Source organism: Malaclemys terrapin, chromosome 16 (assembly GCF_027887155.1).
Source record: "Malaclemys terrapin pileata isolate rMalTer1 chromosome 16, rMalTer1.hap1, whole genome shotgun sequence".
Lineage (NCBI taxonomy): Eukaryota > Metazoa > Chordata > Testudines > Emydidae > Malaclemys > Malaclemys terrapin.
This window is the reverse complement of record NC_071520.1, coordinates 17,433,025-17,459,106: the sequence shown is the minus strand read 5'-3', so window position 1 is coordinate 17,459,106 and position 26,082 is coordinate 17,433,025. Positions and strand designations below refer to the sequence as shown.

Sequence of the window (26,082 nt, the reverse complement as noted above, 5' to 3'; positions counted from 1 at the left end):
GTGAAGGAGCTTGGGGCTCAGCAGGGTGAGGGGGGGGGCTTGTCAGGTTGGTCCAGATATGGGAGGGGAGTGGGGCTTGTCAGGGTGCAGGTTTGAGGGCGGGGGGTAGTCTGGGTGCAAGGGGGGGCAGATGCAGGGGGTAAAGCTTGGTGGGGCGTGGGGGGGAGGGGGAGATCAGGGTGCTGGGAGGCTCAGCAGGGGGTCTGGATGGGAAGGATGTTCAAATGCACAGGGACTGGGTGGACGGAGGAGCACCTCCCATTAGTGACCCCCTCCCCCTGCAGCTGAGAAGCAATGGGGGCGGAAAGGGGGGGGGTCTGGAGCTTCCTGCAACTGGGGGTGGGGAGGGAGTCTGACCTGGGAAATCACCCCCCCACCCCCACCCCAGCCCAGCTGGGACTAGCAGCTCAGTGCAGGATAGGAGCCATCGACTGAGGCATCCCTAGACTCTCCCCCCCCCCCCCCCCAATTTACCTTCCTGCTGGCTGCTCTGGGTGCCCAAAACAACATGCCAGCAGGGGCACATGACCGCTCTTGCAGATTCTCTCTACTTCCCCGTCAGAAATCATTTTTCTCCAGGGAAGCAAAGAAATCTGCAGGGGATAGGAATTCTGCATGCACGCAGTGGCGCAGAATTCCTCCAGCAGTAAAATTCCAATTTTGAGGTGTCTAGCCTTCACTAAGGTACTGCAGAAAACAGATTCAGAACACTAAAAATAAACTAACTTTGTTCTGGCCCTACAATACAATTTTAACATGTTTTAAGAAGTCTGCAGTATGTACTCACCCTTTCTTGTGCCAACTTTTTCATTTCTTCCTGTAACTTGTTCAGGATGTGTAGATTTGGCTTGTTCTTTTTGGCATACTGCTGAAGTTCTATCACACTTTTATCAGAGGTTTCCTGCACAATAGGACCGTAAGTTGTAGCAGAAAAAAAAAACGTTACCAAAAAAAAAAAAAAAAAGCAGTCTCTCGTGTATTTTTTAAAATAGTCACACCTTTCAGAATTTAAGCAGGGTAGATTTTCTTCCCCCCAGCCCCCTTTAAGTGAAAAGGTACATGCAACGACTCAACTGTGTATTAGTTGCTAAAAATTGGTTTTACCATTTTAGCCTATAGCAAACACGTGAGCTTGAGAAAACGTTGCATCTCTAAAAGAGTGCTGACCTTATGTCATGACGATAGCAAGAGTCAATTAATTCAGAAAGCAGAATATCCTTTAGGGTTACTTATCAATATAGATAAGTAACATGCGATGAATAAGAGTGTTAGGGCTAGAAAGCTATGCCAAGGAAAGGAAGGGAATGAGGAGTTTTTGTTTTTATCATTTTTAACTGCTCAGTATCTCAACAGAAAAAAGCAACTTTTACAGGATAGGTTACAAAACAACCACAAAATCCTGTTTACCTGTTTGACCATCTTGCTATTCTCTCTACCATACATACGCAATAAAGAGCCCCAGTTTTTCACATGCGGGTGCAGGAGCTGTAGGATTTTCTGAGAAGCTAGTTGTTTCCCAACTCTCTTGTTCTTACCTGTACAAATGATAACCAACACACAATCATCACACTAGAACATTATGTATGTGTATACATAAAAACTACATTAAGGGAATCAATGAACTAATATATTCCTAATTCTCTTCAAGATGTGTACACTGAAGGATGGAATAAGCATGAACCAACAAAATACTCATGCAAGATAAGTGTTGAGGAAGGCAGGAAAAAGAAGAAGAATTTGTAAGCAAGCACAGGAAGTAAAACCAAGAACAGTACTTACACCAGCCTCGCACTGTGTGCTTGCCACAAGTCATGACATATTCACTCTTCTGATTTTTACCAGGAATCACTTCAAACTTGATAGATGTGTCACCCATTCCATGGTTTCTTAAGCACAAAAACTCAATATTGTAAGGGTCAACCAAGTAAGTTGCATAGAAAGAAACTGAACTGAACAATGCGAAGTCAACATAATTGAATCTGGACTTAAAGTACAGTACATTTCAATTAAAAATTAAGCAAGCTAACAGGGAGTCTCATTTTCTGTGCCAGTAACTTGACTGTACTGCTTTGCAAAAAATCAACATTACCACCTCTCAAGTGACAGACAAAAATAAATACAAAATTCTAAGGACCAGATCCTACCCTTACAAAGGGGGAGCAGCAAGGCACAATGCTGCAGTATATACACTGGTGCAAACCATAGCTAAACAGCAGTTCATGTCTCCGTAGGGTCATAGCAGGCAGAGTAAGTGGGCAGCCACACGGATATTCACAAGTACTGGGAAGGCATACTGTCCTGCTGGTGCCACAATAGGAGTAGATGAAGAAAGGAACAGAGGGACTCTTGTACCCTTCCCACTTTAGTGCATCTAACAAACAGCAGAATTTGTCCCTCAGTAACTTTTTTAGCATGGTTATGATGTGATCCTACCTTTTAAGGCACTCATGGAGAATCTGATATGGAGACAACAGTCCAGCTTTACTGGTCAGTTCATATACCCGTGAGTCCTCAATACTGATATGGTTAAAATACTACAAAAGAATTGAGAGATGTTCTTCAGCTACGGGTCAAGCAAGCACAATATTGAAAGTCTCCTACTTCTCAATTTCTTCTATATTTACATTTGTAAACAAATTATGTTTTATATTTTTCATCACAGAGCATTTTAAACTGCACATTAGATCTCGATTGTCAGAATTACTGCGTTGGCTCTATTTTAGCAAGCAATGCTACAGACCATTTCCTTCACATTCCAATATACAATGAGAAAAATTTACTCGTTCCTCTACTGTATATTAGAAAGAGCTTCTGACCTTATTCTTTTAAGCTCCTCCAGTTCCACAAAACATGTAATTCTCAGTTCTACTTATTGGAATTTCATATATAATGAAAACATTATTGCCTAATACAATGAAACTCTCAACTGTGATTTAATGCTCATATATATATATATATTTAAAAAAAAAATCTTTGGGCTGTCCGCCATAGTAAAATAAAAGCTTCCCCAACTCCCATACTTATTACTTCAATCTGCAGAGTGGTGTTGTCTTAGTTTCTCTTTCTAGGTAGCCAGTTCTGTTTAGGGTTTTTCAGGGCAAAAACAAAGGGCTCAATAATGACTTTTTTAATTTCCACTCATGATTTACTGTGTATTTATTGAAAGTATTCAATTAGGCAGATATTTAAATTTAAAATAATATTTTCTCTACTTTAATCAAATAGCCCTGGTGTCATTCTTCCAAACCACCTTTCTAATACTTTCCATGATTTCGGGTTTGTAGCCCAAAGTTTCAGCTTGAGGTTGGAGATTTATTAGCCTCTTAAAGTGAAGAGCTACTATCCACTTTCTATTATATGAACAAATCCAGAGAGTTCAGGCTCAGAAAACTCCAGCAAAGTGTTCCTTCTAGTGTGAATCCTGGTCTTATTCTAAATCAGTATCTGATGCCGATTATTTCAAGACTGGACAAACATTTTTTAGGGATAGTTTAAGACTAATGAGTTCAATCCCACCAGGAATGATATAGAAGGGCAGACCAGAACAGTGACTCCCAAACATGTGAGCCATCAGCACTCTCTGGTGGTCCATGAAGAGCTGGCTCTCCTTGTTTTCAGCTATTTCTACAGGTACTTGAGGTGCTCTTTGCAATGAAGAGCTTGGAGGCTTGCAGAAACTGCTAAAAACAAGAAAGAGTGCAAACTGGATCCAGCCTCAGGGAATGGAACCACTAGCATATGAGGAATTATGCACGGGACCCAAGGCAGGCCAACAATTTCTAGTGAAGCAATTGAAAATCAAGTGGCTGGGCAGTATATATATGCAAGTGACAGGAGACCCAGGAAACAGGGAAAAAGGCAGGGGAAGAAAAACAAATTTGAGGGGAAATGAATTTAAGAGCAAAATCAGACAGTGATTAACCTTTGATCACATTAAAAGATACATTAAATATTCTAATTTAATCATATTGTTGCAAGCAATTGCTGTAGTTGCTACAATGTTGTTATGCAATTATGGCTAAAAAGGAGTCATAACAATCTCTCTCTATCAAGCAATGGTCTACACTGAAAGAGTTTGGAAACTCCTGGACTAGTTAATCCACAAGAAGTTATTGCTTCCAATGCTGTACTGGTTAAAATAGCCAAGTCTAAATAGCGATCTACCTCTAAGCTACTATTAAAAGGTTTTATGTAAATTTTTATTTGTGCGGTTGCTTGCACTTCCATGGGCTGGGCTTGAACCCCGTGGATAGGGCTAATTGGGAGAGTTAAGGGACAAAATAGACTTTGCAACTGAAATCTAGTCTCTTTCTGAAGTTTCTACACAGTTTATTTATCCAAGGTGTTTTTCAGCAACTCTAAGCATGTGAAAAAAGTCAAACATATTAATAACTATCATTTTCACAAATCATCAAGAGGACAAGGAAAAAAAGACCTCATCCCTACTAAGACCCTCTCACCCAAAATTTGTTTACCACGGTAGTATTAGACTGGATTTCCCCCCCACAATTCCAAGCACCAAGTATTTGATAATATAAGAAAAATCACAAGTATTGACAGTTTCTTCCTGAAAACATGAGGGATTCTCCTTCAGTAATTAGAACAGCACTTTGTAATGCTGAAGGAGAAAACAAAACAAAACATACAACCAAACAAAACACTGTCCTGTGTTCAGGGCTGGAAAAATCCAATTCCCCATGACAAATCCCAATCAGAGCCAAGTCATCAGTTTCTGCAGAATTTAAGTTTTCATTGACAGCCTTCCAAATGTGAAACAAATTTAAGAGGATTCTGTGTTGTCTTATGAAGTCGGCAAACTAATGGCTTCAATTTGCCATTTTGCTACGGCTTTGCTTAAATGAACCAATGTTGAAATTTCACATCTGCTATTCAGAGGCTTGTGTACAGCAGTAAAATTGTCAAGAATGTCAGCTTCATGATGCTGCTCAGGAAATTTATGAGCAACACCAGAGGCAGCACTAAAAGTTACTCACAGGTAAGGAAAGCCTCACAAAATGGAGACTAGGGAGGGGATTGAGTAACAGAGACCTGCTTTGTTTTGTATCAACCAGGAGACTCTGGTCAAAGGAATAAAGCTGCCAACTTTGTCATTTTTGGCAGCTGAAGCAGATTTGGGGTGAACTTCAAAATGTATCAGAACTGATATGAAAGAAGATCAGAGGTCTCCTTTTCCCCCCACCAAGCAGGCTCTAAAGACAATACTGTGGTAGAAATCCCAGCAGCCAAGGCTCGGAGAGATCTGCATTTCCCATAAGGTATTGATGCTGGAGCTTGCTAGAGAGAACCCTCCACCCTCTTTATCACTTTTTGACTACTAGGTAGTTACTACAAATTTCAAGCCTTTAAACTAAAATCTTCCATCTGAATGGGAAATTGATACTACCACTATGTAGTCAGCATTCACATATCCTCTGCCTTTTGGCATCTAATGCTTTTTAAATTAAGATATTTTATATCAGAAGGTCAAGTTAATTTATACCTCAAGTTCTTCACTGTCTTTGGGCTTTTCCTCAGAGGTCTGTTTAACAAAGTCAGGAATGAGGATTTCCAGTGTAGCTCGGGCTGTGGGAAACAATTTAATGTCTTGGTTACATTTACTATATACAAAGATATAGTTATGACAAGGAAACATCACTTCTTTCTAGAACAGAGGTCCTCAAAGTGTGGGGCATGCCCCCCCAGAGGACGCAGAGGACCATGGGATGCGGGGAGTGGCAGGGCCCAGGCTAGCCCCCACAGGGATGGGAAGGAAGCGCCACCCATCCCATCCCTTCCCCACCCCCAGCACTGCCCCGGTCCTGCCTCCAGCCGCGTACCTGGCTCCCGCCCCTGCACCCTGGCTGTGGCTCTGCCCCCAGCCTCAGTCCCAGTCCCACTCCCAGCCTTGGCCCCTTTACCCTTGTCCGCATCCCCTCCTCCACCCCCGAGCCACGGCCCTGGCCCCAAGGGGCTGCAGACAGGTGTAAGGGGGGGGGAGGCACAACCCTCAAAAGTTTGGGGGCTGCTCTTCTAGAATGAAAGATTCTCAGAGCTGCAGTTCACAGATAAGTAAACTGCTTTCTACGTTGGAATGAGGCTTGGTGGAATTGGATTTTTTTTAGAATAATTTCAATATAGATAATATGAATGTTTATTTTTAAAGCGTTTTTCCCATTTTTATCAATTTAAAATTCCACAGTTGTTAGTAATTATAGAGAGCTCTGTCATTAAATAATTGTCTGTAGACATACAGATTCAAAGAGTTAAAGCTTTATAATCGTTAACAGACGAATTGTCAACATCACATCCAAAGATACAAAGTAAATATCCTTAAATCAAACTCTAAGAAGTTCTCAAGCAGCATTTTCTTAACTTTCTAAATGTAAATTTTTTTTCCATCGATGGAAATTTTCTTAGTTGGTTTGTGCATGTACAGTGAAATTGACATTTACCAATAAAAATCTAATCCTTCCAAGCCTCTATGTGGCATACAATTTATTAATTTATAAGTACAGTCTCTCTGAACATTGACTTATTTAAGGAAGTGTATTTAAGCTTACTGACTGAGTCAAAAAACATTGAAAGGCATCACTATTAAGCTGTACACTCACCCCTGAACAATTGCTGCTGGCAAAAGCCTGAGTCACAAGATTAAACACTTTCAAAAGTGCTTAAGTTCTATTTTCAAAAGTGCCATAGAAGACCAAGTTCCACTGACAGTCAACAGGACTAAGGCCAGGTCTACACTTAAAAGATTTTGCCAGCTATGATGGTTAGAAGTGTGATGCTTTTACGATAGCAATGCCAGAAAAGGCCCAAGTACAGGTGCAGTGATACCAGCAAAAAGTGCTTTTGCAAGTATAGCTTATTTCATTTGCCAAACCAGTCTAAGCTATATTAACAAAAGCATATTTTGCTCGTATAACTGCATCTGCATTAGGAGGATTTGTTGGTATAGCTCTAAAGTTGGTATGGCTTCAAAGTGTAGCCAAGGCCTTAGGTCCCTAAATCACTTAGGCACTCTTTAAAATATACCTTGTCTTTATGCTGAGCCCTTAAGCCAGAGTTTGAAAGCAGCAGGCCTCCAAAACATTCAAATCTAGGGACGGGTACAAAGTTCTAAGGTATCCATGCCCCAGAGCATGCAGAGATTTATTACTGAACAGAGTCAACATCTTAAACAACTGAAAGCAAATAAGGAGCAAATGGTATTATTCCAGTTTCCAAAGACTAAGTTCCATATGGCTTACACTACCAAGCAAGACTGCTTTTATTACCAAGCAAAAAGATCAAAATGACCAGAGAATTTCATAGAAGGCCAAGAATTGCGTAATTATATTTTACCTTTCACATTTATATATTCACCCTTTATGATCTTAAATCTCATGAAATCTTATGGCTTTTCTAGAAATAGAGAATTACTTCATATCTGCGGATTAAAGATCCAAGATTAGTATTTATGTTAGTGTCTGACATTTATCCAGGGTTTCTAAATCCCACAGTTAGTTGCTTGAGACAGGATTCACTGTAAATTTAATAGTGTTCCCCAGATCAATTGTTAACCATTTTCTACCAAAAAAATATACACAAATACATCTCTCAATAGAGTATTGAAAAAAGCTTAATTTAATCCTACTCATTGCTGTTAACCAATCATCTCCAAAGCAGAGGTACAAGCAGGCAAGCATAGCAATTCAATGGCTGGTACTTAGGAAGTATGTATGTTACCAGCTTTATTCTTGGCGAGTTTTTTGCTGCTTGCAGTTCCTGCCCCATAAGTCACTCCATCAATAATCACTGAGGCTCCAAAAGGCTCACTTGGGTTCTCTTAATGTGGGAAAGAAAAGCTTTTCAAAATTCCAATCTTTTAAATATAAACACACATTAAAAACATACACTAAAAATAAAACCATCAAGAATATGAGAATGCCCCATACTTGGGTATTTGTTTTCTCCTTCATCTGAACCTCAAGAGATCTGAAAAATAACTGTTCTTCCTTGCAGGGGTTCTCAAACTGTGGGTCGTGACCCCATTTTAATGAGGTGGCCAAGGCTGGCTTAGACTCGCTGTGGCTCAGGGCCAAAGCCCAAGCCCCATCGCCCGGGGCCAAAGCCGAAACCCTTGGGCTTTGACTTTGCCCCCCTCTTCCCCACCAGGGGCAGTGAGGCTTGCGCTATGGTCCCCCTACCTGGGGTGGTGGGGCTTGGGCAAGCTCAGGCTTCGCTCCCACCCTGGTCACATAGTAATTTTTGTTGTCAGAAGGAGGTCACCGTGCAATGAAGTCTGAGAATCCCTGCTCTAGAGAATAGCAATCACTGCTCACCCATTTATATACAAAACATATGAATCTTTTTTCAGAAGAGACATCTCAACCATGAAATCATCACTATCTCATGTACTTGTTCAAAATTAAAGTATTGTAATTGTATTACACTGTGAGCAATTTTTTTTTTTGGAATTTCTGTCAACATTAAGGTTTTAATTCCAGATGTTTTGGAGTCACTTACAGAGTGTTCTAACACAAAAACTAAGCATTTTATAGTGAAGCATAGTATCAAAGTGCTTTTTGAAGATCTAGAGCTCCCAAATTGTAAAACATAATTACACTTTTCTATTTGTTACCTGGATGCTGAATATCAGATCTTAAATTTTATAATCTGATACTACAATATAAATCCAATAGGATTAACACAATGGGTGAGAGAAGAAAAGGGTCTTATTTCAACAAACATGATCTAGCAGCTGAATGGCTTGTTTATGTGCCCACCATACAGCTGGAAGGGCATGAGTTCTTTCTCCAATATACATGTGATGAAATGGATAAAAGCAGAGGAGAGGAAGTTATGTATGCTTTTGGGTAAGGCTGACTGGAGTGTGGCTGGATGAAGCAAGGAAGATATCTGCAGAAGAGGTAGATGGTTTTGGTATAATAAATTGTGATCTGCTAATTATGTGTCATTTTTAGGTTGCATTTGTTAGATAATGTAATTTAACTCATTCAACCCCAACCCTTATCTCTAAGGTTGAATACTAAGGACAGTTGCTCCCCTGGATCTTTGTTCAACTGGGAGCCTCTCATATGACAGATAAACCCAGCAGGAAGTTTAAAGACTCAGCCGGGAGCTATTAGGATATGGTCCATCACCTTAGGGTAATTTGATGCTTTTTTCCCCATGTACTTATTTAGATTTAAAATTATAAAATAAGATGCCCATGCAAAAAATGCTCCTGGCACGCCAATACCGTCACTAATTATACAATATAATGAAATCCCAGGAGCTGTGAAATAATAATTCCAATAGGAACTCAGCCAGTCAGCCACCTACAGAATTCATTCCATCCATTTTGGGAAGCATATAGTTAATTTTTACACTCTTTCTATTCTTATTAACTGGATGGAAACTTTATAATCTATACCTAACCAACTTTATTTTTCCCTCTCCATATTGGAAAAAACAAAATTATAATTCCAGCAACTGCCTGAGGAGTTAACGGCCACTAAGTATAGATCCATTTACCACATGACAGTGGTCATTTTCAGAATCCAGTCACATATTTTCAGGGATCAATTTGTATGTATACAATTATAATTTTACCAGATTTATGGAGGAACCCCAGGCCATAATGACAAGACTGATACCAATCAACTTCAGCATGAAATGCGAGAGCTGTAATGAAGATATTTGAACTTTGACTAGTCAAAGTCAATCTAATTTTTGTGGGCAATAAAACTCAAATTAATTTTTAAAAGTTACCAAGGCTATCCCAGCATAAGTGTGTGCTGTGTGTAACATAATATATACTATATTAAGCGAAACCTTACAATTCTAAAGGTATGTCGACACAGGGATAAAAAAATCCACAGTTGGTCTGGGTCAGTTGATTCAGGTTCATGTGGCTCAAGCTACAGGCTAAAAAATTGCTGTGTAGATGTTTGGGCTTTGGCTGGAGCCCAAATATCTACACAACAATTTTTCAGCCCACAGCCTGAGCTCCACGAATGTGAGTCAGTTGACCCAGGCCAGCCACAGTGGTTCCGCAGGTCTTTTATCCCTGTACAGATGCACCTTAAGAAGCATTTCCTAATTAAAACATCTACATTAACTTTAGTATAAAGCCATTTTGGAAACAATTTGTTTATTTTTTAAAAAGTATTCTTTTAACACTAGTCAGTTCAATAATAGTGCATGACATGCTATTCAATTACCAGCAAATCAAATCTTCTGGGTACTAAGTGACGTGAGTAAAATAATCAAACTCTACCCTTATGACTAATAGTGTCAGACAGTAAAAGTTATCATTACCACATTTCAATGGGGCTTCCTTTTAGATGAAAGTCAAATTAATAAATTACCTAAATCAGTTTTCATTTCAGAGTATTTTTCCAGCTCAGAGGTACATAGTAACACTGCTTTTGTAGTGCGCATATACCTGGGTAAGGGAGAGGTAAAAGGAGGCAGAAGATTATGCTACTTTTGTTGTACAAACTAGAATTTGGCCTACAGTATACTCTGAAGATGCTCAGTAGGAAAGTCTCCATTTCTTGCTGCTTTTCAGAATACCCAAGCATTAACATAAGTATCACTGAACAAAAGTATTGTGCTGAAGTTAGAATTCATGCAGACTTACCACATTCAAAGAAATTGTAAACAGGGCGGACCTTTAGGACTCGCTGCATATATTCATGCAGTATGCAAACTTCAGACTTCCCATTGGGATTAATAACAAACTCTGGGAAAATAAAGTCATTTAATTTAATTAATTTCAGGCTTTTGAAAAACGGTCTACAAAAAAAAACCCCAACTGCAAGCTGAGATTAAAAATGCCCTGCTTATCAATCATTTATTCAAATGCATGAATCTAAATATTAGGATAAATGCAGTTTACTCAAACATGGATTACTAAAACCCCGGAGTCCATTTTTAAAGGCTTTTAAAACAATTACTAAGAAAATAAATCTCAGAGCAAGTTCTGAGAAGACAGAAAAAAAATACAATAATTATTGTAACATGCCCTATTAAATACTCACTTTTCTGCAACCACTGAGGTTTCCTGACATCCAAATCATAGAACCACAGAAATGTAGGGTTGGTAGGGACCTTGAGAAGTCATCAAGTCCAGCCCCCTGCGCTGTGGCAGGACCAAGTAAACCTAGACTATCCTTGAAAGGGGTTTGCCCAATTTGTTTTTAAAAGCTTTCAATGATGGGGACTCCACAATGTCCTCTAGAAACCTATTCCATAACTTAACTAGTCTTATAAAGTTTTTCCTAATATCTAACCTAAATCTCTCTTGCTGCAGATTAAGCCCATTACTTTTTGTCCTACCTTCAGTGAACTTGGAGAACAACTGATCACGGTCCTCTTTATAAACAGCCCTTAACATATTGGAAGACTTATGTCGCCCCTCAGTCATCTCTTCTCAACACTAAACATGCAGTTTTTTTCAACCTTTCCTCATAGGTCAGGTTTTCTAAACCTTTTATCATTTTTATCCTCTGGACTCCTTCCAATCTGTCCACATCCTTCCTAAATTGTGGTGCCCATAATTGGACACAACACTCCAGCTGAGGCCTCACCAGAGCAGAGTGGGACAATTACCTCTTGTTTCTTCCATACAACACTCCTGTTAATACATCCCAGAATCAGATTAGCCTTTTTGCAGCTGCATCATACTGATGACTCATTCAGTTTGTGGTCCACTATAACCCCCAGATCCTTTTCAGCAGTACTACCACCTAGATGGTTATAGTCCCCATTTTGTAATTGTGCATTTGATTTTTCCTTCCTATCAGACCTAACACCTCAAACGACCACAGAAAAGTTATCTTCTCATAGCAACATAAAATGGGTTATGTATGAATCCATTCCTTTCCCTGGTGGCCGTAGGCTTCAAATCCAACTCACAAAGGTGGAAAGAGCTTGTCCTACCCCGGAGAAATGTGCCTGCAAGATCTGCCAGGTCCATCTGGACAGCTGCACTTATTCCCTTGGGAAGAAGCAGAATATTTCTCCACATTGGAGAGAATTGTTTGCTGGATACGAAAGACAAAATACACTATCCCTGAACTATCCTAGAAAAGGAGATCACATTTGATTCTAGCCCCCCAAAAGACTTTTGTTTGTTAATCTTCCCCTGAAACAAAGGAACTGCTTCATTTATACCCACTGAAGCGAACTGCTTTAGTGTCACCACCATGAAGGGACTGTTTGTTTAATCATTCTAGAGCTAGATAAACTGTATTTTACTAGAAAACAATGATAGTATTACAATAAATAAAAGGCAGAAGGAACTAAGACAACCATCTACAGAAAGTCTGAGCAATAAAGAAATCCTGTTAACCTGACAAGCATGGTGCCCTGGTATTTTTTTGGGACGTGAAGCCTGCCAAATTAAGATTTCAAGATGATGACAGAGCACCACAATGGCCAAGGATTCTGAGACTAATCAAATTAGAATTTAGAAGGACTGGATCCAAGGGATACGCAAGTTGATTTTTTAAAAACTAATTTCAGAAAGTTCAAATTTCTCATAAAGTGCATACACACACAGGCTTGTCGTTTCTTTCTCTCTTTTTTTTTTTTTTTTTTTTTTTTTTTTTTTTAATGTTTTCTCTGCTCCCCTGCTGTTTGTAATATTTTTTTCAGCAAGTTGAAAGTAGGTGGACCCAAAAAGCAATAAGTACACACACTCAGGCCAGTCCTCCACATCTGCTTTAAGTGCATAGGCCTGCCTTATGCCTATTCAGTTTCAGCTTTGCTGCTGCAATTACTAGTAAACACCCTTTTTCAGGTTCTTAGAAGACCACGCACAAGCTCTACATGCTGTCACCACACTAATGCAAGAGATGTTCGGATATAACTAACTAGACAAAGTGCTGTCAAATACACAAAGCAAACAGTTTTCTCTTGATGGGAGAAAGGAATGATGACTGGAACACTGCTCTGGACCACGGAGTCAAAATGGGCACTTGGGGGGTACTGGGCGAGGGCTTGTGGACTGGCCAAACCTCAGCTCCAACTACTTCCTCCTATGGGATCTATGTCCCTATCTGGGGTAGTCCTGCTGTCTCGGGGGACGGAAAGGCTGCCTAAATGCACTGTGGACAATACTGCTGCTGCTAACCACCAACATAATGGCCCCTCTGCACTGCCGGCATGTACACCCCCAAAGATCATAGGAAGCAACAGAGGGTCCTGTGGCACCTTTAAGACTAACAGAAGTATTGGGAGCATAAGCTTTCGTGGGTAAGAACCTCACTTCTTCAGATGCCAAAGATCATAGGGTAGCCCAGGAGTCCTTGAAGGAGTGCAGCGTCTCATCAGTCTTGTCCGTAAACAGTGCTTGACATCAAAGGGCAAATCCTCTATGTCCTACTGCACTTTGGGAGCAATACCCAAATTCTGCAGTCAGAAAACCCTTCTCATGGTCATTGCCAAGACCATCACTGTGGCGGAGTATCCTTGATGTCCTTGCGTGGACTGCAACAAAGTCTTAGCCACCAAGCACCCTTCAGTGACAAATGCCTGAAATTCTGCTCTTGAGGCTTCAGGCAGCTGGTCTGCAAACTTAAGTCATAGCTATGCAGTTCACAAAATTGTACTTTAACAGCAATACCTGCTGGTTAGCAATTCACATCTGCAAGGAAAAGGAAGTGTAAATCTTCCTGCCCTTAAGTCCATTTGTTTAGAGTCCTTTTCCTTGGGAGCAGATTTAAACCTGCCTTGTTCACCATGGTTTTGACCAGTGAATCTGAGGCTAGATGGAGTGAAAACTCTCAAATCCCTGCACCAGAATGAAGTAGTGCTTCTCCATGTGCTTTACCACAGGTGGTACTGAAGTTAATATGCTCTAGAGAACCTTAACAATGTGTTCCTTGAGCCGGCTAATAGGAAGGGCAACTCTCCCGGGGCAGTCAGCTGCAGGATATCCACTAACTTGTGGGTGTTCTCCGCTTAGATACCTAGAGAAGCAGCAATAGACTGCAAAAAGTACTGGTACACTTTGAAATAACGAAGAGGAGGAAGAACCAGGCACCACAGATTCGTCCAGGGATGAAGATGAAGTGGTTAACTGTGCTGGATCCTGCTCTAGGACCGAAGGGCCTGGACAGAATGATGCTGGAGGCTCCCCAGTGCCTGTGGTAGATCAAGTCAATGCCACAGATCTGGTCAGCAATTTCACCTTTGAGCAAAATGAGGAGTGGCACCTCCTCTTCCCATGGAGGCTACTGGTATGGATAGGCCATTGGTGGCCTGTAGGCGCAAGGCCAGGGACCCCCAACCTGATAGTGAGAAGAACGCTGATCCTGGTACCCACAGCACTCCATGAACAGCCCCTGGATGCCCAAGAGTCCTAGGCTTCAGGGGATAAAGGTGGAGCAAGCCATGCGGGTGCGAGCAACTGGTCTGACTAGTGAGTCCATAGCCCAGAATGAGGAGGAAGCTGGCGCTGATGGTGGAAATGGTACCAGAGGCACCAAGTACGCCTTCATTGTTTCTGGTGCTGGAAGCGATGTTGACCCTGAAGACAGTAGCCATGCCAAAGTAACTGATAGTGCTGAAGTGCAAGGTGGTGACTGCTGCCAGGGTAACATTGACGGTGCCAGTTACAGGAGTGCCAAAGACATTCCTAGTGCCGGGAAGGTCCCTTGCACCAAGCCCAGCACCAGCCTCACTTCCACTGTCTGTAAAAGAGAAACCTCGACATACAGTGTTGACAGACTCAGAGGTTCAGCTGCCTGCCCAGTCAATGGGACTATTAAAGGCGTACAATGAAGGCATACCTGTTAAAGTTGTGGACCAAGGGCTAGGTTGGGACAAAGGCAGAGAAAGTCTGTGGCTGCCTGAGACACTGCTGATGCAGAAACAGTTGGTGCTAGTGACTTCGTCTGTACCAGACGCAACAGATGCCCTGGGGCTGGAAACAGAGTCAATGCTATGGGGGTCTCTGATCTCCTTGCATGGTACTGGGGTGTGGTTGATGGTACCTGCTCCAACCCATGCATTGGCATTCACCCTGCGCTGATCTGCGCTCCTTCTGGAGCACGCAGAGGAGTCTCCATGCAACTGGGAGCTGCCTAAGGTCAGTCTTATGCAATCTTTACCTCAGCACACTCAACACTCAACAATGACTCCTGTGTCTCTTTGGAGGGGTGCCAGCTCACGGACATGAGCAGCAGCACTCTCAGAAAGTGAAGGCAACCTCTGATCTGACAAGGGCCTCACCACCGAAGCAGGCCAAATGGCCTGTTTGAGCTGTTGCTGCTTCAGACAAAAGATACCTCACCACCTGTGGCAGTTTGGTCAACGAGCTGCAAGTTGAACACCGCTCCTTGACAGGGGCTTCGCCTAGGTACAGCAAGCATCATGTGTGGGAATTGTTGTTGGGGATCACCCCCCAAACCCGATGGACAATGTTTAAACTCTGGAGAAGACATCACCAGCGAAATACTTAATTAGTATAGTTTAGTTTGATTTAGCATTAGCTGTAATTTAACTATATACAACTAGAAAAGTCACTAAAATAGAGGGATTGTGAGGCAAAAGCCATACAGAGCTCAGACTGCAGCCATGGGTGGTAAGAAGGAACTCTTACCTCTACGGGTACTGCTAGACAAAACTATTAAATCATATTAAGGCAACAGTTAACATCTCTTCCACTAATATTTTATGTATACGTTTGGCCCATCCTTACTTCTCTTGAATTATTTCTGGCAAGCAGAGTACAAATTAGCTTTTTTTTTTTTTTTTTTAAAAGAAGAGTTGTTTTTAAAAGTCAGTTTCAGAAATGCATCATATGCTATTTCTCTCCTGATGAATAAAAACAGATGCTGAAAACATGGCATCATCTGGCTATAACTAGAATATTCTACAAATTTCAGCACTGCCACAGCACTTATGACCTGAAATAAGGTTAGAAGTCAATCAAAATCCTCCCTTGTAGAATTCTGTTTTACTTTAATTGCAAGTGCAAGAGTTGCAGGCAACAGAAAAGAACTTGGAAAAGATCGTCCTTTTACAAGGAGATCCCGAGTTATTTCCCCGATAGCACAAGAAAAGGCTTCACCACCTGTTAAGTCCAGAGCAACCAGTATAAATGAAATTAGAGCATATCCTACAATCTTTCCTGCATGGAAAACTCTGCTTGACTTAGGACAGCAGGCTCATTAGCCTTTATTGTGTTGTAGGATTCCCAGTTTCTGCAGCCAAAGTGCTTAATGCGTTTTTGGATGCTGTCAGAAAAGTATGTACCATCTATGATTAAGTTCAATAAGGCTGAAAGAACCATTCTTTAGAACTTTCTGCTCAGTATGACGCAAATTGAAATTGCAAAATAAATATCATTACATTGTATAGCATAAGAGCAGTGGAAAAGGAATGACTGAGCAAAAAGATAAAAGGTCTTAAGGATGACTTACAAACACCCTACTACCTGTAGCTGGTGATTTTTAAACAAACCTGCTTAAAAAAAAAAATCCTCGTCATTAACTGATTCAGAACAGATGCTGTGAAGATGACATTTCATTAACGATTCCCAACGTAAGCAAAAATGTGTACCTTCTACGCAATGTTTTCTATAGTAAATGTGTGTTTTGACAATATTTTTTCCATGACCACAGGAGGTACAAAAACAGAACCAAGACTATAAACTTCCAATACTTCCTAAAATCATGGAACCCTATAGAAAATCAAACACTTTAATACTGGAACATAACAAATTTCAAAAATTCTAACTCCAACTAGATGAAACTTACCTTTCTTTGTAGGTGCATCTTGCACAGACAAGGTAATGAGTTTCTGATTGGCTGGCAGAATAGGCCGTTCAGACTCCGCCTGCTTCCGCTTCATTTCACGGTTGAACTGTCGTCTCTCAGCCCAGGTTCTGAATTTTTTTACGGTAACTTGTTCAAAATCAAAACGTTTTTCAAGGTAGTGTCTAAAATCCTCAAGGTCTATGAAAAATAATCAAATCTAGTTATTCCTATACTTCCCCATGCAAGAGACCCGCCTGTGGACTCTCAAGGACAAGATTAATTGCATGTACAATCACTCATTCCTTTTATTACATGTGCAACTGTTGTACCTTTGCCAAAAAAAGACTAACCCTCCACTGTGTCCAACACTTAATATTTTATATATTATTAAATATATTTTATATATTTTCAATGAAAGTGCAGTTTTGTTGGTTCCCAAGACTTTACAAAACTTTCTCAAAACAATTTCTATACTTGTTCCTATCATATTTATTCAATCTATTTTTAATGTAAAAACAATTTTCAACTTAGTCCTTCTTTAAAAACAAAGTTTTACAAATCCTCATCCATGATTAGGCACAATCAGGCAAACAGGTCTTAAACAAAGAAATGCCTGTTTACCTCAATTTACATATAAGTAGTAAGCAAGGTCCTTGAGATAGCAAGAGAGAGAAGGCAAACCTGCACTTTAGCAAACAGCAGCATGAAACCTCTTCCACAACAAGACCCCATATCTCCATCTCCATAGCTGGTAGGAACTTTATCTAGGGGTAACCCTCAGGAAAATGCATTTCAAAGGGTGACAGCTATAAAAGGAAAGGGCAAGCACACCACATTCTCTCCCCCTATCCATCTCTCTCTTTTCCACCCAAGACTACAAAAGAAACAGCCTATGGACTTTGGGAGCAGATCCTGACCTGAAAACTTGGTCAGCAGTGTTACTGGGAACCTGTAGTAAGAATTTTACCTTGAACCAATCTAGTTTAAGTTTAGAAAGTGTTTTATCTTTCTCTCTCTTGTAACCATTTTTGACTTTAATGTCTTATACCTGTACTCATTTAAAATCTCTCTCTTTGTAGTTAAACTTGTTTTATCCTTTAAACAAAACTAATCACGTGTTGTGAACTGTACGGGAATCTCCATTTATGGTGACAAGCTGTTGTATAATGATCCCCTTAGAGAGGAAATGAACCCAATAGATCTGGACTGTCCTGCAATTAGTAACCATGACTGCTAGAAGCCATGTGGCTGGTGTTTTTGGACAGGCTGCTAGGGTCAGAGTTGCTGGACTAGGACTGCGTCTATAACACAGACGCTCGGGGTGTAAACCTGCATGCTCTTTGTGAGGAGCCCAGGTTGGGAGCTACAGCAGCAAAGCATTGAGAGACACCCCAGGTTGCAGGGCCAGGGATGACAGCCCCTCGCTGGTCTGGATCGCACCCCAGAATGTCATAATATGTACCTCAGTTTACTCCTATGATATTATACTGTCTAACTACATGGCGTTAGTTCAAAAGGAAGCTGTTAGGGAGAACCAGCAGAAAACAAAACAACAACAAAGGTAAGATTCCTCCAGAGAATACTAATGGTCCTTAAGAGAAGTAGGAGGGACGATGGCGAGGGGACTATTAATGGGAAATGCTTACCATTCTGGCTCCTGCCAGAATAACAGGATTGAATTTTCTCCAGGCCACACCCTAGGGACACTAAACTGTTAAAAACCCCTTGCTACAGAGGAAGGACTGGAGCACCTTTGGAAGAGAGACTGACAGAGAAATGCAGAAAAGGCAGCAACTCAGTCTATTTCTCCCATCCCAGAATTAATAATACCACCATCACCTAGGTTTTATAGCATTTTTCATTAGTATTTCTTAAAGTACTTTACAAAGGAAGTCAGTATCATTAACCTAATTTTTACAGAGGCACAAAGAGGTGAAGTGAGTTGCCCAAGGTTACCAGTGCCAGAGCCAGGAACATGCCCCGAGCCCCAGTCCAGCGTTTTAACCCCTGGCTGAGTGGAACTTACCAAAAAATTTCAAGGAAAGGAAAAAATTTTAAGACAGACATTTGTTGTGCAGGCTTTTTGTTCTTTCAACCCATTTCTCTTCTTGTTATATTCCTCTGAATGAATAAACAGTATGTTTTGATAGATTAAAACGACTCGAGTTCTGACTGTGGTCACAGGCCCCTGGCGAGACACTTTCTTGCAGTGCCAAATACAGTTGGGCCAGTCACGTTTACACAGATGAGAAATAGGGAGACTGTAATCCAGAGATCAAGTCCAAGAGTGGCTGAACCACAGTATTCCACCTTTGAGAGGTGCAGGAAGCCAAGCTTGCAACCTGAGGGGGGCCGTCGAAAGGGTCTGCAAAGGGTTCTAAAATGGAGTTCACCATGTAACTGTAAAAGCAAGCCTTTTTATTTTATTCTCAGCTGATGCCCTGGACGTTTTTAAGATACAACCACCACCTTCATCCACAATCTCTATACTATTGCAGCATAGAGGTTCTCTCTACACTTCAGCTTCCTTTGTCTGTCGGCTGGGCAGCCACTTCATTAAGCACAAACTACATCAGCACTATGTACTTCTTACCAGGACGCATCAATAAAATGGCAGCTCACTGAAAGACCATCAGAACAGTTCACAATATTGAAAATACTAAACAGGTATTTCTTAAAGATACTTTGGGCAAAAGGCGAGTTTAAGTTGATGTATTCTTATTTAGTTAGTACACTATTCCATATTATTAGAAATAATCTGCATTTTCCCCATAGTTCTGCACTAAACTTAAGTTTTCAAACAAGTATAAAAAGGAACCCATTTTAACTTGTTGCTTAAGAAATTTACAGAGCCTATCGTAGGCTATGTCTACACTAGCACTTTTGTCGGTAAAACTTTTGTCGGTCATGGGTGTGAAGGAAAAAAAAAAAAACATCCCCTGGACAGCACTACGTTGGCGGGAAACACTCTCCCGCAGACATAACTATTGTCGCTCGTTGGTAGTGGTTTAATTATGCCGGTGGGAGATCTCTCCCACTGGCATAGAGCAGCTACATGGGAAACCTTACAGCAGTGCAGTTGCAGCAGTACAACTGTGCCACTGTGAGATCTCTAGTGTAGACATAGCCTCCTCCCCCCTAGGCTAACACCCCTGAATGACAAAATGCTGATGAAGTTCCAGTGTAGACAAAGCCTCAGTCCATTCACTAAAACATCTTGAATAATTACACTACTTTAATGAGGCTCTATTTCAGAGCCTGAGGAGCCAGAATTTACCAATGTACATTGCCAAAGAGCCACAGTAATACGTCAGCAGCCCCCCCATGAGCTCCCCCTACCTCCAGTGCCTCCCGCCCACCAGCAGCCGACCAATCGGAGCTGCGGGGGTGGTGGTTGGGGCAGAGGCAGCATGCATGCTCAGCCTCAGCATGCATGCACAGAGCGGCCTCAGACTCTGCTCCCTGGCTGGAGCATGGGAGCAGGGCAAGCCCCAGACCCCGTTCCCCAGCAGGAGCTCGAGGGCCAGTTTAAACCCTGTTTAAGGTGTTCATTTTAATCTATAAACATGAAACAATTTAAAACCTGGTTACTTGAGGCACAGCCCCTCCTCCTGTATGGGATACTGTTGCAGTTGCAATTAGTGGAAGCAACAGAGTTCCCATCCCCTCAAGATGCATTAAAAAAGGGTGTCATTGGAAAGCTCCTAGCAGGGTGTTTTCTAATGATGAATTCCAAATATGGTCTCCTGCTTGCTCTGTCAGAACATGAATTGTTAGCTTTCCAGTAACACTGAACAACCCATATTTCACTTCCTGGATTTTAGAGGAGGGGCTGACTGCTGGAACATGTACAGAGGATAGTAAAGGCTTATTGTGGATATTGCTTTTGTTTGGAAATATTATCTATGATTCCACAATTCTATGATGGCTTATATGGTCAATCTATTTAATCTTTACACATAAAAAGTCTTGTAGTCTAAAGCCAAGGGTAAGCTTCAAATTTAAAAAAGACAATGCAGACCACTGGTAGCCTTTCAACCACAGCAGTATTTCTGAGAAACAGCAATATACATTAATTAACCCACCAAGGTAAATCACTGACAGAGCGCATAATGAGGCTTGATTGGAAGTTGGCAGGGAAGGGATTCAGACCTGTCTTCATAGATACAAAAACTATTTCAGCTATGGGTGTAATTTTCTGTTTTGTTAAAAAAAAAAAAAAAAAAAAAAAAAAAAAAAAAAATGGTAAAGCGATAGATCCACTAGTAGGCATGCAATTATACTGGTATAGCTTACTCCTCTGAATATACATGAATAAACTATACCAGTTTAACTGCATGCTATGCTTCAAGAAAACAGGTTGCAAACCAGTATAGTTAAATCAGTAATTAAAGTGTGTAGACAATTCCTCAGATGGGTATGGGAATAATACTTTACAAAAGGATGACCCAAGTGGTAGTAGTATTTATTTATTCTATAATTTAAGTCTCCTCTAAATAGCATTTTATGCATTTAAGGACAAGTTTACAGTACTATATTCTGATAATTCTCAAATTTCTATAGCTAAAAGATCCTTTCATGCTGATCCTCAGTAATCCTCAAAAATACTCCACAGTTATATACCTCCATTCACTGAGGATCACATTGCTTTACTGAAGTGGGTATATAGCCCCCCACCCCCCCCACACACACACACTTTTGCAGATGAGGAACTGAAGCAGAGAGAAATGTGATGACTTGCCCAAGGTCAAGCAGTGAATCAGGAATAAAATCTAGGGATCTTGACTGCCAATCACCTCCTCTAAACAAGTAGTAGGCATGGCTTTCAGCACTTACCTACAGATTCATCTTTACACACTTCAACTTTGGCCTTAACTTGTCCTAAGGCTCCTGGTGCTGCATCACCCCCTGAAGGCTCTCTCTCATCTAAAGGCCCAGAATCAGCAGCAGTGGAGTCCGGCTCCTCTGTTTGGCAGTCCAGTTCCGAAGACTTGTCTATGTGCTTTATAGGCGATACTTCCCCATTTGGGGTTATGTCATTGTTTTGTTCCCTTTCCTCATTGTCCTTCATTTTCTTGTAATGCAGACAGGGAATGCTACTCAAGGGAGGATCATGTTTCTGCAAGTATAATTATACAAGAATTTATAAGTTTAGGGACCATGAAATTACAAAAAGACAAATCTAGTCAGTTTTAAGATGCGTTAGAAGTAGTTGTGATACTAGAAATCTGCACTAACTGTCTCTGAATCCGCCCAACATTTTTAAAGTCACATTTTCTTATTTTTAAGTGCTCCTCTCCCCCGTTGTCCTATGGGGAATGCAAGCAAGTAAAAAAAGGGTAACTAAGGGAAAGGAGAAATAATTAAACTGACTACAAAGTGCTGTCAAATGAACAAACAGTTGCAGGCAGTGTAGTTGTAATCGGGTTAGTCCCAGAATATTAGATACACAAGGTGGTTGAAGTACTATCTGAAATTCAGAGTTGATGAATGCACATTAGAAAACATAATCCCAACTATTATAAAATATATATAATTATGGGTCAAATTAGCTGTTGCTACTCAAGAAAGATCTTGGAGTCATTGTGGATAGTTCTCTGAAAACATCCACTCAATGTGCTGTGGCAGTCAAAAAAAACAACATGTTGGGAATCTTTAGGAAAGGGATAGATAAGACAGAGAATACCATATTGCCTCAATATAAATCCATGGTATGCCCACATCTTGAAAACTGCATGCAGATGTGGTTGCCCCATCTCAAAAAAGATATATTGGAAGTGGAAAAGGGCAACAAAAATGATTAGAGGTAAGGAACAGCTTCCATACAAGGAGAGATAATATATGGAGATTCCTATCTCATAGAACTGGAAGGGACCCTGAAAGGTCATCAAGTCCAGCCCCCTGCCTTCACTAGCAGGATCAAGTACTGATTTTGCCCCAGCTGCCTAAGTGGCCCCCTCAAGGATTGAATTCACAACCCTGGGTTTAGCAGGCCAATGCTCAAACCACTGAGCTATCCCTCCCCCCAATAAATTAATTAATAAAACGGACTCCAGCTTGGAAAAGCTGACTAAGGAGGGATATGATAATCTCGACCGGTGTGGAGAAAGTAAATAAGGAAGTGTTATTTACTTCTCTTAAACACAAAAACTGGGGGGAGGGGGGGTCACCAAATAAAATCATTAGGCAGCAGGTTTAAAAACAAACAAAAGGAAGTATTTCTTTACACAATGCACAGTCAACCTGTGGAACTCTTTGCCAAAGGATGTTGTGAAGGTCAAGATTATAACAGGGTTCAAAAAAGAATTGGATAAATTCATGGAGGATAGGTCCATCAACGGCTATTAGGCAGGATGGGCAGGGATGCAAAACCATGCTCTGAAATGTCCATAGCCTCTGTTGCCCGAACCTGGGAATGAGCGATGGGGGATGAATCACTTGATGATTACCTATTCTGTTCATTTCCCTCTGAAGCACCTGGCGCTGGCCACGGTCAGAAGACAGGATACAGGGCTAGATGGACCATTGTCTGACCAGTATGGCTGTTCTTATTGGATCAATTTCTGTTGGATCAAGGCTTGTCTCTCTCACCAACAGAAGTTGGTCCAATAAAATACAGTACTTCACTCAAACTAAAACAGATAATATAAGAAAGTTTCTATCTAATAACTTTCAGTACAATTACATAATTCTATTTAGGCTCCCATACTTCACCCATCCCCAGGGCACCCTAGCTGTTACAAGAAACACTAGGTAGAGCTATGCTTTCTCCGCCTCTCCCCCTTCTCCAAAACAAGACTCCTTTTGATGAAAGCTCAGATTTTAAAAAGGAAAAAGATAGTTTAGGCTGAAAAGTCAAGGTTTTGTTAAATTACAAATATATTTATATTTACAAAACTTAATAGGAAAGCTTTCAGATAATTCAGTGAATGTTTTGATTTAAATTAGTGGTGTTAAGGCAAACTCAGGTTCTGCACACTCCCAGTGTAATCTGTGGGAGTTGTGCTGTATATGGGCAGCACATGTCTAGTTCTGGGAATGAGACTCCCAAGCCATAATTTAAATTATAATTGACCCTCTAAACTGAACAAATACCCACGATTTAGATATACCTCTGCAGTATTATAAAAAACAATTTTGCAGTGTTGTGGTAGAACAAGGGAACCAGAAAGTAAGATTGACTAGTCCATTTTAATTGCCCAAGCTGTAGTGTAGTGAAAAAATAAATTATATTTGAAATAAGGTGTTAAGAACACAGATAAAACTGTTTGAAAAACAAAACTTCCCTATTTGACTATATCTAAGAGGTCTGAAAAATGCCCCAAAGCATAGTTCCAAGACTGTTTTGACCAATTACAAACAAGTACATAAACTGATACCCAATATTTTTAAATAACTCAAACATTAAAATAATTATTAGCAGCTCAGACCCCTACCCTTATACTTCCTGTTCCCAAGAAATAAGGTCTGGACCAGGTAACAACTCTGGATTCTCTGTGCAGATATACAGGAATGCCTGAGTTATGGAATGTCATGATCCATCCATCAGGCAATGGTTCCGTAGGAGGACGGCCACGACCTTTATGAGAGGAAAAAAACTCATGTAGACGGTTCACCATTTTTTAATGTAATCTGATTTTATTAAAAATTAATTTCTGATTCTATATCCTGAGAACATTCTTCCACCTAAAAGCTCATTACAAAACTAAGAAATGCTACAGGTACTTTTATCCCCCACAGATATTACTTCTTAAGTATTTGTACAGTACCTAGTTCTTTACTGGAGTGCTATCACATATCACCCATCACCATGCTGTGCCCCTTCCAAGTTCCCACATGTAGGTAGATAAAAGCAGGAGGTAATTTTAGCCATGACTGAGCCTCATTTAACTAGGCAAAAAACTCTGTTTTTTTCTGTAGCTATCAAAGACTAATTAGGAATCACTTTTTCACCCTCAGTCAAGACACAACCCAAACATGATTTCATCCTACAAACTTTCATACATAGATCAGCTACCTTTTTATAAAGGTGACAACTCTAAATATTATTAGGGAAAGATTCTTATGCTCACATTTAAGGCAGTATGGTCTCATTTTTCCTACCTTGTAAACCACAGAACGGACTATGCCAACTGACGGGTAGGACAGTGTTTTGTTTTGTTTTTTTTAAAGGTTTTTTTTTCTTTTTTATATAGAATATGATGCATTTTTAAAAATACATTCCTCAAGATTAGACTGAGTTTAAAGCTAATTTAGACTATTTTCAGTTGAATTCTTCTGTATTACTTCTGATTTAAGCACTTTGCGATGTTCACACAGGGAATGCTACATAAATGCAAGCAACTGACTTTCAATAGTTCTTCATACATGAAATATTCCCTGTAAAATAAGACAACTTCAACAACAAAATTTAAGTAACTGAAGCAGAACAACATTTCCACTTTTTGGCCATGCCATGATATTAAAGATGGAAGAAAAAGTAGATTACATAGTTCATCTGCCTGCTAATGCAGAAGTGTTCCCTATATTTCTCCCATGGCACTCTGTACCTCAGAGTAGCACCCTTGAACCCAATATTCACCACTGTCATATAATTATATGTTTTGTATAAAAGTATGCTTTGTGAGGTATCATTTTAAACGTCTTGATCTGCTGAACATTAATATCCTGTTGGATTGTATGTGAAGTTATGAAGTTTTGTTATGTGTGTGTTACTGAAATATGTTATGAGATTGGGAACACCCACAACCAGCCTTTCAGGTACAACAGTGGAGTATCAGACATGCTGATGGCCCATTACAGGGAATCCACACTCCAAACGACCATCCCAGAAGACTTCTCAGAGAGCACGTAGACAATGGAGGCTGCTTGACCAATGGGGGCGGACCCCCATGTCACAAGCATAGATCTTTCCAGCAAGCTGGAAGAAAAACTATAAAAGAAGGGGAAATTATGTCATAACTTGGCCTCTTTCCCTCCACAACTCAACTCAATACCTGGAAACGCTTCTGGAGAACAAAGACTTTGAAGTGGGGAGTGTGGTCCCGGGCTGGAAGGCAGTTCCAGCCTGTGTATTGAAGATCTGTGACCTGTTTCTATCATCAGGGTGAGACACTACTTGATTCAAATCCTGTTTAGTTTATAGAAATCACATTGTGAATTTACTTTTATTTCTTAGGTAACCAACTTTGATCTCTATGCTTAGTACTTGTAATCACTTAAAAAATCTATCTATTTTACATTTTACCTAAAACACTGTATTTTGGTTGAAGTGCTTGGGAAATCTCAGCTGAGCGTACAAAGGCTTGGGTGTGTCCGCCCCATA

The 26,082-nt window shown here is 40.6% G+C and overlaps 1 protein-coding gene across 2 annotated transcripts in view; it reads right to left on the bottom strand.

Moving 5' to 3' along the window:
* The window catches only part of DGCR8 (DGCR8 microprocessor complex subunit), a 42,988-nt gene that overhangs the window by 4,656 nt on the left and 12,250 nt on the right, over positions 1–26,082 (bottom strand). For both annotated transcript variants that reach the window (XM_054006105.1, XM_054006106.1), the window contains exons 4-13: positions 24,194–24,336; positions 21,594–21,876; positions 16,758–16,955; positions 10,631–10,732; positions 7,729–7,827; positions 5,501–5,583; positions 2,434–2,534; positions 1,780–1,886; positions 1,408–1,535; positions 788–901 (exon numbers count right to left, since the gene is read on the bottom strand). In XM_054006105.1, the coding sequence (XP_053862080.1) occupies positions 788–901; positions 1,408–1,535; positions 1,780–1,886; positions 2,434–2,534; positions 5,501–5,583; positions 7,729–7,827; positions 10,631–10,732; positions 16,758–16,955; positions 21,594–21,876; positions 24,194–24,336 (1,358 nt within the window). The remainder of the gene's footprint in view (positions 1–787; positions 902–1,407; positions 1,536–1,779; positions 1,887–2,433; positions 2,535–5,500; positions 5,584–7,728; positions 7,828–10,630; positions 10,733–16,757; positions 16,956–21,593; positions 21,877–24,193; positions 24,337–26,082) is intronic.